This window comes from Cervus elaphus, chromosome 12 (genome assembly GCF_910594005.1).
Source record: "Cervus elaphus chromosome 12, mCerEla1.1, whole genome shotgun sequence".
Taxonomy (NCBI): domain Eukaryota; kingdom Metazoa; phylum Chordata; class Mammalia; order Artiodactyla; family Cervidae; genus Cervus; species Cervus elaphus.
Genome location: NC_057826.1, coordinates 74,701,204 through 74,717,161, shown reverse-complemented (window position 1 = coordinate 74,717,161; position 15,958 = coordinate 74,701,204). Strand labels below are relative to the sequence as shown.

The following is a 15,958-nucleotide window of genomic DNA, read 5'->3' as shown; positions in this document are numbered from 1 at the left end:
GGAGTCCCAACCCAAAATGTCCCATACAAAACCCCAGTTCACTGTAGACATGCCAAAAAGAGGCCAACCCTTTGAGATAACCTGATTTCTTTCAAAGTGAAAGAGACATTGCTAGCAAGGGGCTCAAAGTGAGTGAGCCTCCGGGCGAAGGGGATCCAAGACAACAGTTCATCCTATGACTTCCTACCTGACCTAGTAAGAAGGTCTCATTTCTCCCTGACTTTGCTTTCTCATGCCACCCTCTTACATTCCATTCCTAGCAACATCTCCCTTGAATGCCAAGCCAAAAATACTTTTTATATAAAACATAGACATGCTCTGCTTACCTCCTAGACTCTGGTCATCAGACAAAAGCATTCTCCCATCACATCTCTGTGCTGTATTTTCCTTGCCTGACTCCATCATTCATCTTAGCAGACTACAGAAGAACATGGGGAAGACCAGAAACACATCCCTGGACACTGTGGTGACAGATTTCATTCTCCTGGGCTTATCTCACCCCCAGAGGCTGAGGACTCTCCTCTTCTTGGTCTTCTTCATCATTTACATCCTGACTCAGCTGGGCAACCTCCTCATTCTGCTCACTGTGTGGGCTGACCCAAAGCTCCACACTCGCCCCATGTACATTCTCCTGGGCGTGCTCTCATTCCTGGACATGTGGCTCTCCTCCGTCATCGTTCCTCGGCTAATATTGGATTTTACTCCCGCCAGCAAGAGAATCCCATTTGGTGGCTGTGCGGCTCAGCTGTATTTCTTTCATTTCCTGGGCAGCACACAGTGTTTCCTCTACACCTTAATGGCCTATGACAGGTACCTGGCAATATGCCAGCCCCTGCGCTACCCCGCGCTCATGAACGGGAGGCAATGCACCATCCTTGTGGCTGGAGCTTGGCTGGCTGGCTCCATTCATGGGTCCATCCAGGCCACCCTGACATTCCGCCTGCCCTACTGTGGGCCCAACCAGGTGGATTATTTTTTCTGCGACATCCCTGCAGTATTGAGACTGGCCTGTGCAGACACAACTGTCAATGAGCTTGTGACTTTTGTGGACATCGGGGTAGTGGCCGCCAGCTGTTTCACGTTAATTCTGCTCTCCTATGCCAACATCGTCCACGCCATCCTGCAGATACGCACGGCTGATGGGCGGCGCCGAGCCTTCTCCACCTGCGGCTCCCACCTAACCGTGGTCACAGTCTACTATGTCCCCTGTATTTTCATCTACCTTCGGGCTGGCTCCAAGAGTCCCCTGGATGGGGCGGTGGCTGTGTTTTACACTGTTGTCACTCCGTTACTGAACCCCCTCATCTACACGCTGAGGAACCAGGAAGTGAAGTCTGCTCTGAAGAGAATCGCTGCAGGTAGGGGGCCTGGGAGTGAAGATAAGTAACTAGAGGCTCGGGGACCACCTACATCACCATCAATACCTTTCTTTTCAGAAGTTGCTGCATATGGCAGATGTTCAAAAGTAGTTTCGTTTTAAGCTGAATTGAGTATAATTCTACTAGGAAGAAGCTTCTAGTGCTATGGTGCGTACATGCTCAGTTGTGTCCAACTCTTTGTGACTCAATGTACCATAGCCTATCAGGCTCCTCTGTCCATGGGATTCTCCAGGCAAGAATACTGGAGTGAGTTGCCATTTCCTCCTTCAGGGGATCTCAGCTCAGTCATGGAACCCGCATCTCCTGCATTAGCAGGTGGATTCTTTACCACTGAGGTACCTGGGAAGTCCTTCGAGTGCTGTATTTAATCTCACTAAATTATCCATCACTTTTTTACACTTTTCTGGGGAAAAGCACAGTCTACAAACAAAGGTTGAATATGAGGAATAAATGCCCTGTGTAGGAAGGGGGATTACACAAGCCAAATTTGAGAAAACCCAGCATAATGCTGCCCATCTACTCTTCATCCTCTTTCTTCACGCCTAGTTTCCCAAGCCCCTAGGCATTGAGGATTGTTTTGCTCATCTCAAGGCAAATCCATCCATCGAAGCACTTGGTACAATCTCTGTACAGACTATTTCCTTCCAACCCCTCTTTATGAAACAGTAATTCGCCTAATTCCGTTTGCTCTGCTTCAGGAATATCTCTCTAGATCCTAAGAGGTCTCTCTCCTTGTCATCCTCATCTTCATCCATACCACTAGAAGAAGTTCTACTTTCTGAAACGTAGAACTAAATATGTCATTTCTCTCCTTGTAAATATTCACTAGCTCTCTAACATATACAGATAAAGCCAGACCTCAGCTTGGAATTTAAAGTCCCCAGCAATATGATCCCAATATACCTCATCTCCCAAGATGTCTCTACCTCCTCCTTCTCTCCTAGTCCCATTAATTTCCCTGCTTCTCCTTAAACATTCCCTATACAGTTAACCCTCCACATCCAAAGTTGGTTGAATCTGAAAATGTGAAACCAATGGCTATGGATGCCATCATATTCAGAGTACTACACCATCTTATGTAGGAACTTGAGCATCAGGGGTTTTGGTATAGGAGGGACTCTTGGAACCAATCCCCTGTGGGTACTGGGGATGACTATACTTTCCTGATTCTGAGCTTTTACTTATTCCTGTTTGAGAAATACCCTTCTTCCCTCGCCACATTGATAAACTCATGTCTTATGCTTCCTACAAGGCACAGGAGGATAGGGAGGACCTTTATTTCTACAGGAAGCTTTCTCTGATTTTCCCAGTGAAAACTTATATCCTCCTTGTATACAAGGACTCATATTCCCATAGTCCTTTGTATTTTATAATAGCACTTATCAGGCTCCTCTGTCCATGGCATTTTCCAGGCAAGAATACTGGAGTGGGTAGCCATTCCCTTCTCCAAGGAATCTTCCCAACCCAGGGATCGAATCTGGGTCTCCTGCACCGCAGGCAGATTCTCTGAGCCAGCAGGGAAGCCTGAAACAATAATCACAGGCTGACGTGTGTTATATTTAAATCGGAGTCTCTGGAGAAGAGAAAGGGTATTTCATTGGTGTTTGTGCCACAGCCCCCTTTTCCCTAATATCTACTAATTGGCACTGTGGTAGAGATAGCTACCTGCCCACCAGGGTCCATTCTCTTCTTCTTCCTTAGGCAGATAACTGTAGATGGAACAGGGCTTCCAGGTATGGTCATATTTCAGAGTTCTCCCAAACTGAGGAAGAGAAGAGTTCATGTGTATGTGTAATCCTCCCAGGTCTGGCCCTCAAACCTGGCAGAGGAACTTTTCCATGATTTTTCCTACTCTGAGCTGGAACTGGCATACAACAGGGACCCAGCTTCATCAGCAGTACCTTGTAACCAAGTGGAAATGAATCACCTGCCAACTTGGAGCATTCACTTAAGAATTTTAAGTGAAAGGAAAATAGACCTCCAACTTCTTTAATCCACTAATTTCTTACTGAGTTACTTTGTTAGCAGTTTCATCTCATCCTAATTAATACTTTACTCAGTCAATAATTTTTAACTGAAAATTAAAACAGCACCAGGAAAGTCTTTTGAACTTCATTTAAATTATCTGAAGCACCCAGAAAACTTTTTGGCCAATTACTATAATGCCCAATAGCCATAGATCTGGAGTCCACCTGTTCCATCATTCAGTGGGCCAGTCAGTTAATCAAGCAATGTCCTTCTGACCAGGTCAGGGTGATATAAATGACCTTGATTTATCCTTTATGATCGGTCCTGCTCTTATCTGGAAGAACAAGAAATACAGGGCAGTGTATGAGCAGGTGTCAATAACTCCTTCCAGAAAATGAAGGACCAGATAATTATGTTCTTTCATTTGATGACAGTTTTTTCACCCATTTAGATGTGTGAGACCATGCTAAGCCAATTTGAGGGGAGATTTTTTTTTTGTTTTACTTCAGTGAAGTACATAATGTATAAACATTACCATCTTAATAATTTTTACATGTACGGTTCAGTGGTATGAAATACATTCACATCATTGTGCAACCATAACGACTGCCCAGTCCGTAACTCCTTTCACCCTATAAAACTGAAACTTAACACCCATCAAACAAATTCCTATTCTACCCTTCCACAAGCCCCTGGTAATCATCTTTACACACTGTCTCTATGATTTTGACTTTCCTAAATACCTCATACAGTGTTCGTCTTTTTGTGATTGGCTTATTTCATTTAGTATAATGTCATCCAGGTTCATCCATGCTGTGGCATCTTGTGGAATTTTCTTCATTTTTAAGGCAAAATAATATTCTGTTGTATGTATAGGCCATATTTGTATTTCCACTGTTGGATTCTGAGATTGTTTCCACACTTTAGCTATTATGTATAATGCTACTCTGAATATGGGTCCTCAACTATCTCTTTAAAACTCTGCTTTCAGTTCTTTGGGGTATATGCCAGGAGTGAAATTGATGGATCATATGGTTATTGTATTTTTAATTTCTTGAGGAACCACCATGCTTTTTTCCACAAGGGTTGTATTATTTTTCCTTTCCACCTAACAGTACACAAGAGTTCCTATTTCTCCACATCCATATCAGCACCTGTTGTTTTCTGTTTTTCTGATAGTAGCCATCCTCATGAATGTGAAGTGGTATCTCATTGTAGTCTGGGTTTGCGTTTCTCTAATTATTAGTGATGTTTAGTATATTTTCATGTGCTTTTTGGCCATTCATATATCCTCTTTAGAGAATATTCTGTGTATCTCTGTTAGATTTAGTTGGTTTGGTGTGCTGAGTCCTCCATTTCCTTATCTTCTCTCTGGTTGTTCTATGTAAATGGATTAAACTGTCAAGTCAAAGTCAGAAATTGACAGAAGAGATTAAACACATTATCAAACTATATGCTATGGGCAAGAGACTCACTTGAGAGACAAAGACACAAACAAGTTGAAGGTGAAAGGGTGGCAAAAAGATGCCAGAGACAAGGAAGACATCGCATAGTAACAAAAGTTTCAGTACAGCATGAACATATAACAATTATAAACATTTACATGCCTGATGATAGATCATCAAAATATATGAAGCAAACCTCACAAAGCTGAAGGGAGAGATACACTGTTCTGCAATGATACGTAGAGACTTCAAGATCCCACCCACAATAATGGATAGAACAGCCAGTTAATAAAATAAATAAGTCTTGGGGATGAAAAGCACAGAATAGGGAATATAACCAATAAATATTGTAATAACTTTAAAAGATGACAGATAGAAAATAGACTTAACATGGTGATTTCCTCCTAATTTATATAAACACTGAATCACTTTGAAACTAACATAATATTACACGTCAATTATACATAAATTTTCTAAAAAATCACTGCCCAGAGAGTATGACAAAGTTTTAGTGGTAATAGCTGGATTGGATAACTTCTCATGTTCCTGTAACTCTGAGATTCTGTGCTTCTTCTATGTGGTTCTATCTGAGCACCTTAGTATTTGTGAAGTAGGAGTTCATAAAATGTGAGTGTACCACTATGAAAACATTTTCGACCTGTAACAACTACATTAGTTTTTCCTTCCTTTTTATCAAATTTGTTTTTGGAAGAGAAAAGAAATCACAGATGTGAAGTTATCAACAAGCCCTGTTAAGCCCCATTGCCTTTGTTCCACCCGATGTTACAAGGCTGAGAAAAGCTTTTAAAAACAAAAACAGTAAAAAGCTAGAAACTAAGGGAGTTTCCCAGGAAACAAACCATAGATGTTGGTTTTGTCTTATCACAGGGGTGCTATTACAATATTCCCTAAGCCAAAGGTCTCACACACAGTAATTAACCCTGGGGAAAATAAAAGAAGCAACAGAACACAAGAGACCAACTTCAGCAATTACCTTCAGCGGGAGCAACAACTCTTCCCCAAGTTTATATGGAGATTGGAAGAGGATGTCTACATATTACCAAGCAAATAATAAATCAAGTTCAATAGTTTGGTCCTTCATTTTGATCCAGCCAGAACTAACTAATTGGGTCTCCTGCCATAAGCTCTTCACAATAACTCCTGCTGAACCTTGGATCCAAAGCAATTTAAATCTCTCTCGGAACAGATTTATATCTCTTCTTCCAGGTTGAAAAAGGGTTTTCTGTAGATGCTGACACCTCCAGGTAAAGATGATTCTCTCTCTGCCAAATAGCACCTGCCCTAGTCCTATCCAATTTCCCAGAGTTAAATGTCACCTGCAAGACTTGATCACTGAGGTGCTAAAAAAAAGAGGAAGCTACTTCCAAATATAAATGATTGCAAAGTAAGTTTCAGATATAGATAAATGCTTGGTCAAACACTGTGTAAGGGGTTTCTCCATCTATGTCACTTTACTTCTCATTGTCTTCCCTTGCTTCATTTGTCAGTATTTTTCTCTTTCATCTCTCTTTTAGAAATTTTCTTTACTGCCTGTTAAGTCTAACTGTGGGCTTCCCAGGTGGCTCAGTGGTAAAGAATCCGCCTGCCAATGCAGAAGACACAGATTTGATCCCTGGGTCAGGAAGAGTCCCTGGAGAAGGGAATGGTAACCTATTCCAGTATTCTTGCCTGGAAAATCCCATGGACAGAAGAGCCTGGAAGGCTACAACCCATGGTGTCCAAAGAGTCAAACATGACTTAGTGACTAAGCATGCACACACACACTCACTCACTCACACACACAAGTCTAACTTGTGTGTATACAGTTACCATATAAGCCTTTTTATATCAGGATAAGTCTCCCCAAGCCTTCTATTAGCTATGTCTTTCTCCAAAGCTACCCTTCTTCAGAAGCTCATTCACTGCCTAGACTCAATGCCAACCAGAGAAGATAAGAGCATCTTGGAGTTCTCTGGTGGTTCCATCTTTGCTCCTTGCTGTTTAGTCCTTGTCAGGTCCCTAAAAGTATCCCTTTAGATACTTTACCTAAAATTTGAAGATTGAAAGATGGATGTTGAATAAAACTATAATCTGATTTCTGTGATAGTGACTATTTTAAACAGATATTTTAAATTCATTGCTTATACAGGTGTGATATTTTAGTTTCATTTCTCAGTAACTCAAATTTTTCTCACCTCATTATAAATATGTATATATTTATTCCAATGTTATTCCTCTTTATATTATTTTCAGTTTTACATGTCTTATTGTAAAACCCAAAAAATGACAATAGATTATGTTTTCCGAGTATTTGGAATGCTTTTTATAGACTAAAAAATTGCTTTGAGTCGATTTTCAAAAAATGATGGATTTTTAAATGGTCATTTCTTTGTGACCATTTGAGACATGGTGACTAGAGTTAAATATGTAATTTGGGACCAGAATTAAGCAAAACTCACTTATTGAAATGGGGTCAAGCTTGTGCGTTTGCCTAATTTAAAAAGAAGTCTACCCTCTGGGCAAATCAGCCACTAATAATTTTTTAAATGATCAATATTATAGATTTATAGTCAATTTGTGACCCCTAATGATGCCTATAATTTTTTCAAACATGTTTGTGCTAGATGACTCTTTGTATTTTAACCAGGCCACAATTAAAAAATACATTGCTTCAATATCTTCACAGTGTAGGTCTCTATTAAACGAAAATATTGCCAACCCTCACAGGGAATGGTCTACTTTTTAAGAATTGCTCAGTGTAATAGAATGCCAGACAATGAAAGAAGATGGACAAGAAGATGGATTCACAGTTTCAGGTTAACAAAATTTGACTTGTTTAATTTTAGAACTTGCACTTAATTCTACTACATCTAGTTTTAGACACAGAGCAGCAACACCAGGTTAGAATCTTTGACAGAATGAACCATCAAACTCTTAAAACTGTTATTTAGATCACAGACAAATCTCTGGCTTTAGGACACTGAGGATTAATGTTACCAATGAATTTTTTAAACTCTTAATGATTTAGCAATCTTAAATAACATGATTTACTAAAATATTTTGGCTTATATGTGGGAAGGAATGTAAAGTAAAATGTAGAATGAGTACTAGACTGAAAAGTATAAAATTTGCTTGGAGTACTTAGTACTATTCAACTATAGGGATCCTTTGTCATTTAACTCCTCAAAGGATCATGAGGACACCACACAGATATAAAATACCATCACTATTCTGAGTTCATATCACCCTAATCCTTTGAGGTTTCATCAGGCCATGTTTCTTCCGTTTGTGCTGTACTCATCTCTCTCTCTTTCTCTATCTCTGTCTCTCTGGCTCTCTCCCCTTCTCTCTCTCTCCCCTTTCCCTCTCTTTCTCAATCTCTCTCTTTCTCCTACCCCTCCCCACCCCTTTCTCTCTCTTATTCTTCATCTCTCTCTTTCTCTCCAATTCTATTATTGAAAGACTTTAAGGCATCTTGGACCCCCATCTGGAATATTAATGAATCAGAATAAGTAGAGGGGTATTCACCCAATGGACACCAAGTTCATGCTTGGAGACCTATGATAACTGGCAGTAGCACAAGGAAGAAGGTCATGACATACCAGAGGCAAAAGGAAGCTTTCCTATTAATCTCTGTGACTAAATGCAAAAGAAAAAGTGTTAAAGAATCAAACAGCAAAACTTAGTTGCAACTGGAATGAAATCACATTTATTACAAACAGGGCTACATCCCTACCCCTCATCCCTCCCATTAAAATGACCCTAAAATCTAAGGGTAAGATTAGGAAATATGATTCTTTCTAGTTCAGTAAAACAAGAATCATCACAGTGTGTGTGGACTGGAATTCCCTATCTACAGGAAATCCCCAAAGAAATAACAGTTCCTAGAGAATAATTCAGAGAATAGATAATGTTCCCTAATGCAAACAGGAAAATGATATAGAAAACAAATGAGGAAAAAATGACTAGGGAACTCTAAGTTAGGAAAATGTGTTGAAAAGAAGGGAGCCATTGGAAATAATAAAGGCAATCTAAAAAAGATATAGACTCAGGAAGAGAATAATTAGAGTAAAACTTTCTTGATGTATCCTCACTACTGCCCAGAAGAAAAAACTGTTGTGTCTGAAGAAAAGATTAAAGTATTCCCTTAGGTAAAGGGACTATGTAATTTACTAGGTGTAATTCAGTGAGCCCTATTGCAGGGTAAGTGTGCTCCATCAAATTCTTCTTGGTCTGATTCAAAACTTAGAAATATACTGTACATCTGATTCCTAACTTGGTTTCCAGAGGCCTTGGTATTAGTAAGTAGTTACTCTCTCTGATTGGTAAGTACACCATTTCAGTCCTGGGAGTGAGATCTCCTGTTATAAATTAACAAACTGATTCTTTGATTTACAAGTCATTTTCTCAAGCATTTGAATAGCATCAACTGATTTCCCAATGCCTGGTTCCTCTCAGAAGACCTGACCAAATCAGGTTTCTAAATCTGGAGAGTTTACCATCAAAATGTTGATGTTATATACCAGGAAACTATAATATCCCATGACAACCAGACCAGAGCAGCTGCCCAAGCTTTTTTAAACCAAGACTACAGTTGGGCACAGTCATGAATTTTTCAAGGATGTCACTAGTAACTTAAACTTTCTGCACTTTCTGAAGTTGAGAGTTGGGAAGAGGAGGCATACCTGTAACCTTGGCATCTAAAAGAGTTCTGTGGTTGACTTTTTGAAGTTCAACCATCACTGCTTTCCTGCAACTGAAATATTTAAAAAGTCACAACTGCTATTCCAGTCACTTGGAAAAAAAAATGGGGTAGAAGGATTTCCTGCTTCTTTTATTAAGTTCTATAAAGGAAGGTTAAATAATGAGGGTTAACCTTTGATAGAGCATAGATACTACAGGTTTAAGGTCAAGCATTCATTGTAAAGATTTTTGAGTATAACTACCCATTATTTGTCATTGTCAGAATTGGATCTTGAGTTTCATTCCCCATCTAAGTAGCCTCAAAAGGGAAATGAAAACACAGAGGAGCAATGAAACATGCTCAAAACCAAGAGGCAAACTGGTGACCCAGATGCATTATAATACTGTATTCACTTTTAGGGTTTTCTTTCAGCAGCAGGATTATCTATCCATGATGTCTTAGTCAAGGGTTGCCACTTCTCAGCTCTTTGTATTCACATGAACTGGAGCACAGGTGTGAAGGTCAGGGGACTATTAATCAGAGAACTCCTGACATTCCCTGTTAATCAAACTCCCTTTCTATTGCTCCAGATCAAAATTAACCAACTCATTTCAATTTCTTTCTTTTTTTTTTTTTTTTGGTTACCCCATGAGGCACACAGGATCCTAATTCCTCGACCAGGGATTGAACCTGTGTCCCCTGCATTGGGAGTACAGTCTTAACCACTGGACTGCCAGAAAAGTCCCTCACTTCAATTTCTTTGACACCTAACCTCAATCCATGAGTTTAGATTACAAGAGAATCATACAACTATGAAGAGGTTTTCTTTTCATTTTTTTAAATTTTTAATTAGAGGGTATCACCAACTCAATGGACATGAGTTTGGGTGGACTCCGGGAGTTGATGATGGACAGGGAGGCCTGGCATGCTGCGGTTCATGAGGTCACAAAGAGTCGGACATGACTGAGCAACTGAACTGAGCTGAACTGAGAGGATAATTGCTTTACAGTGTTGTGTTGGTTTCTGCCATACAACAGCAGGAATCAGTCTTAAATATACATATGTCCCCTCCCTCTTGAAACTCCCTGCCACACCCTACCCCATCCCACCCCTCTAGGTTGAGCTCCCTGTGTTATACGGCAACTTCCCATTGGCTCTCTATTTCACACATGGTAATGTATAAGTTTCAACGCTACTCTCTCAATTCGTCCCACCCTTTCCTTCCCCTGCTGTGTCCACAAGTCTGTCCTCAAATTTTGTATCTCTATTCCTGCCCTGCAAACTAAAACTTATTAATCCAACCCTTTTCTTCAGGTGGGGAAATGCCAATCAAGGGGTTGGACTAAAAACTTGAACTAACTCTTCCACAATGAGGATCATTTTCTCTGTTCTAGCCATTGTGCTCTCATCCTGGCCCTCTCCTTCTTGCTTGTCATCCTCACTTTTTCTTTAATCTGATGTCTCACTACAGCCATGCCTCTTTGTTTCCTGCTCTCTTCTCTTCCTTTGCCACATGCCAAAGCGAAATTATAATATACAAGGAAACTGAAATACATAGGACCAAGAACCAACCATACCTTTTCTCATATGCTTACAGCCTCATAAGCATTCTCTTCCTTTAATTGTAAACAACTTAGAGAGTAGACTTGTGTAATATCCAGCACTGTCACACTCAACTAGCCATTTAATCAAAATTCTATTCTATTGTCTCTACTACAAAGGGAAAGAAGAATCTTCTCATTTCCTGTTTGCATATACCCCAGTCTATGTAAGTTTATGTCCTGGAAGAGATAAGAATGAACCCGTGGCTTCTGGAAGTTTCTGAACTGGCAGACCATCTAACAAAACAAATATCCTTTCCCACATGCATTGTTTTCAGTTAACCCTTAATCTTTGACCAAAGTGTTCCAGATGCAAGCACGTACAAGCAAACTCTTTCTGTAAAGGTCCAGAGAGTAAATACTTTAGGCTTTGTAGTCCAAACACATTTACTCAACTCTGTCATCATAGCACCAAAGCAGCAACAGACAATACGTAAGTAAATGAACATGGCTGTGTTCCAAAGAAACTTTATTACAAAACAGGCCAACCAGTGCCATAGAACTTCTCCCTATTTGTCATCTCTCCACATGAGAGAAACTTCTCTGCCACTGTGTTGCATTTTTATCATTTCTTTCTCTTATTCCTCCTCGCTTCCTCTTACCTCCGCGATAACTCCTGTTTTGTCCATTCTAACTCCTGTTTTGTCCATTCTCCAGGTAAGATCTCTGCAAAGGATGGAAAGAATCAATAGCACATTGTTGACTGAGTTCATTCTGACAGGAATTCCCTACCCACCTCAGCTAAGGACGTTTCTCTTTGGGTTCTTCTTGCTGATCTACATCCTGACTCAGCTGGGAAACCTGCTCATCCTAATCACTGTCTGTGTAGACCCACAGCTCCATGCCCGTCCCATGTACATCTTTCTTGGTGTTCTCTCCATCATCGACATGGGCATCTCCTCTATCATTGTCCCTCGCCTCATGATGAACTTCACTTTAGGCCTCAAACCTATCCCATTTGGTGGCTGTGTCGCCCAACTCTATTTCTATCACTTTCTGGGCTCCACCCAGTGCTTCGTCTACACGTTGATGGCCTACGATAGGTATCTGGCAATATGCCGGCCCCTGCGCTACCCTGTTCTCATGAATGCTAAGCTGAGTACCTTGCTTGTGGCTGGAGCTTGGGTGGCGGGATCCATGCATGGGGCTCTCCAGGCCATCCTAACCTTCCGTCTGCCCTACTGTGGGCCCAGCCAGGTAGATTACTTCTTCTGTGACATCCCTGCAGTTCTGAGACTGGCCTGTGCTGATACAACAGTCAATGAGCTTGTGACCTTTGTGGATATCGGGGTGGTTGTTGCCAGTTGCTTCTCGCTGATCCTCCTCTCCTACATACAGATCCTTCAGGCCATCCTGAGAATCCGTACAGCTGATGGGAGGCGCCGGGCCTTCTCAACCTGTGGAGCCCATGTAACCATGGTAACTGTGTACTATGTGCCCTGCGCCTTCATCTACCTGAGGCCTGAAACCAACAGCCCCCTGGATGGGGCAGCTGCCCTCTTCCCCACAGCCATCACTCCTTTCCTCAACCCCCTCATCTACACTCTGCGGAACCAAGAGGTGAAGCTGGCCCTGAAGAGAATGATAGGCGGCCCAGGGACTAAGAGTGAGGCTTGAAAGGGTCGCTCCCCCACTGGAGGACCCTTCACATTTACAATTTATTCTAATGTTTAGATTTCAGTGAGTTTTTTTCCTTTTTCTCTTGTATGTGGCCACATAACACCAGTACAACAGGACTAAATACAGTTAAAATACTTTGTAGCAGTTCCTTACTGTCTCTTTCAGATAAACAACCTTCAGCTGCTCCAGGAGTGGGGAGTGAGACTGAGCCCATTAGAAGGAAGCCTGGCACATTCAGACATCCAGAGGATTGGCATACCAGAAGCATCCAATGGGCCTTTGACCCATAGGCACATTGCTTACCCCCTCATAAGATGAATCGTGGTTCTTCTGACAGGAGAATGTTCTTCAGTTCTGCTCCGCCTGTATATATACCTTAGGAGCTAGTGCTAGGGAAAAAACTACAGGGATTTATTGGTGGTCCAGTGGTTAAACAGTGGGTGTGGGTTCAATTCCTGGTCAGGGAACTAAGATCCCACATATGGCCACCAAAAAATAAAAAGAAATAAAAAGAAGCTGTAGAATCCCCGCCATGTGCATCTTTACAGGCCTGATTTTGGGGACATACTGACGCCCCTATGGGATGTGAAGAGGAACTAAAGTACTTAGCCCGCCTTGCCTGCTGAAGAAATAAACCTTCTCTTAAACTGGTACTTTCACAATCCAAAGCAAATTAAAAATCCAAAAAAGAGAATACAATTAAGTCTCTCCAAATGACTCAATAATTACCCCACACCAAAAAATAAAGCTCAATATGAAATTTCCTTTTAAAAGAAAAGAGGACAATTAATTAGGGCAGCAGGATAATTTATCCAAATCAGTATTCCATATCAAAATTAGATTCATGAGGTTGACAAGCTCTCATGGAGTTGACTAGAGGCTAAGCAATGTGGGCAAACTGTTTGCAGTATCTCTGGTTTCAATCACTTAGCATCTCCTAAACTTATTATGCTTCTGCCTTATTGTGCAGTTTTTTGTATTGAATGATTTCTTCATCCATGTGATGAAATCATGCTATCTATCAATATAAAGCAAACTCTCTTGGTCATAGCACAGAGTCAACAGTTTGGTCATGTTAATTTTTATCTCCAAAGGACTCACAAATTCATCTACTTCATACAGGAGACAGAACACTAACTGTTATCCGTTGAATGAAGCCGATCCACACAATTTCCTAATATTCTGTTCAGAAAACAAATACCTTTGAGGTCAATTCCCTCAAATTAGAATATTATTTGTGAAATATCTTAATCCTTCAAAATAATTAATAAAGTGGTTGAATTGTGTATCACAAAAATAAGCTTAAATCTATAGCTCAGGAACCCAAAAAATTTCCCAAGGCTATTTTACCTCTTGTTCCTGTTTTCCCAGGTGCTTCCCACAATTGCTATCATAGCTGTTGTCTTAACAATTAACAAAATAACATTAAAGTGATCTGTAAATGTATAACAAAAATACTGATCAACATGAACTAATACTGAAGCAAACATTTGTTCAAAAAGTTGATTGGACACTGTTATGAATGTGTTAAATTAACACTTATTAAGTGGACCACAAGGTGCCAGATTAAAAAAACATGGTTCAACAACAGAACATACAGGTCTTGAAATAAAGAAGTTTATTATTACTTACAGGTCCTGGAGACAGTACCCCGCAAGACTCAAGGGGCCATATGGGGAGGGCAAGGCAGAATGCAGATAGAGAACGACACGACCTAGGGCATATGCCTTTATTCAGGTTGGTGTACAGAGTGTTTGAGGTTCCAGGCTAAGCCCAGGTTAATAAATACAAACCAACAGGGCAGAGTTTTGGGAAGCCACATGTGGTTCTCATCTAAAGGGCATGTAAGGGGAAAGTGCTAGAAGCAAGACAGCTGGTTGATCAATAGGGTGTTGGGGGAGTCATACTAGGAACTTCAATTTGCTTGTGACTCTGAGGGCTCCTATCTAGAGTATGTAGTCACATGAGGGGCCAAGAGTCAGTTTAAGGTTACTGTAGGCTACTTGGCCACTGTACGTTGGACTGTACAATGGGGCAGTCACTTTGTAAAACAGTTTGGCAGTTACTAAAAACATTAAAACTAGAATTACCATATGATCCAGTAATCCCATTTCTGGGTATATACCTAAACGAGTTGAAAGTAGGACCTCAAAGATATTTGTACACCCATGTTCATAACAATATTATTCACAATCACCAAAACGTGAAAACAACCCTTGTGTCCCTGAACAGATTTTGTTTGGATAAGCAAAATGTGATACATACACACAATGGAACATTATTCAGCCTTTAAAAAAAGAGAAAATTATGAAACCAGTTACAACATGGATGAATCTTTAAAGCATTATGCTAAGTAAAATAAGCCTATGACAAAAAGACTCTTAGAGTCTATACGAATTCCTCTTATATGAGATCCCTAAAATAGTCAAATTCATGGAGACAGAATTAGAATGGTGGTTGCCAGGGCCTGAAGGTAGAGGGAATGGAGAGCTAACAGAATTTCAGTTTTGCAAGATGCAAGGAGTTCTAGAGATTGGTTGTACAAGGTAAATATACTTAACACTACTGAACTAAATAAACACTTAAAAATGGAAGCTGGTAAATTTTATATGTATTTTACGATTAAAATTAAAATATAAAATCTTTTAAGGAAAGGGCAGGAGGAGAGGGAAAGAGGAATATAGATGAGAAAGGCCATATGTCCATTGAAGCTAGCTGAAGGTAGGAATTCATTCTATTTACTCATGTGTGTTTCAGTTCAGTCACTCAGTCATGTCCGACTCTGAGACCCCATGGACTGCATGCAGTACACCAGGCTTCCTTGTCCATCACCAACTCCCAGAGCCTGCTCAAACTCATGTCCATCAAGTCAATGATGCCATCCAACCATCTCTTCCTCTGTTGTCCCCTTCTCCTCCCACCTTCAATCTTTCCCAGCATCAGGGTCTTTTCAAATGAGTCAGTTTTTCACATCAGGTGGCCAAAGTATTGGAGTTTCAGCTTCAATATCAGTCCTTCCAATGAATATTCAGGACTGATTTCCTTCAGGATTGACTGTTTCATCTCCTTGCAGTCCAAGGGACTCTCAAGAGTTTTCTCCAACACCGCAGTTCAAAAGCATCAGTTCTTCAGTGCTCAGCTTTATTTACAGTTCAACTCTCACATCCATACATGACTACTGAAAAAATCATAGCTTTGACTAGACGGACCTTTGTTGGCAAAGTAATGTCTCTGCTTTTTAAAATGCCATCTAGGTTGGTC

General features: G+C 40.6%; 2 protein-coding genes across 2 annotated transcripts; both read left to right on the top strand.

Moving 5' to 3' along the window:
* The first annotated feature begins 430 nt into the window (after positions 1-430).
* On the top strand, positions 431-12,620 carry LOC122705274 (olfactory receptor 10G2-like). Its single transcript, XM_043920544.1, has 2 exons — positions 431-1,358; positions 12,416-12,620. The coding sequence occupies exons 1-2, from the start codon at positions 431-433 to the stop codon at positions 12,448-12,450; spliced, it is 963 nt and encodes a 320-aa protein (XP_043776479.1). The 3' UTR covers positions 12,451-12,620.
* Positions 11,753-12,694, top strand: LOC122705275 (olfactory receptor 10G3). Its single transcript, XM_043920546.1, has one exon. It carries the CDS (start codon positions 11,753-11,755, stop codon positions 12,692-12,694), a length of 942 nt encoding a protein of 313 aa, XP_043776481.1.
* The last annotated feature ends 3,264 nt before the right edge of the window (positions 12,695-15,958 follow it).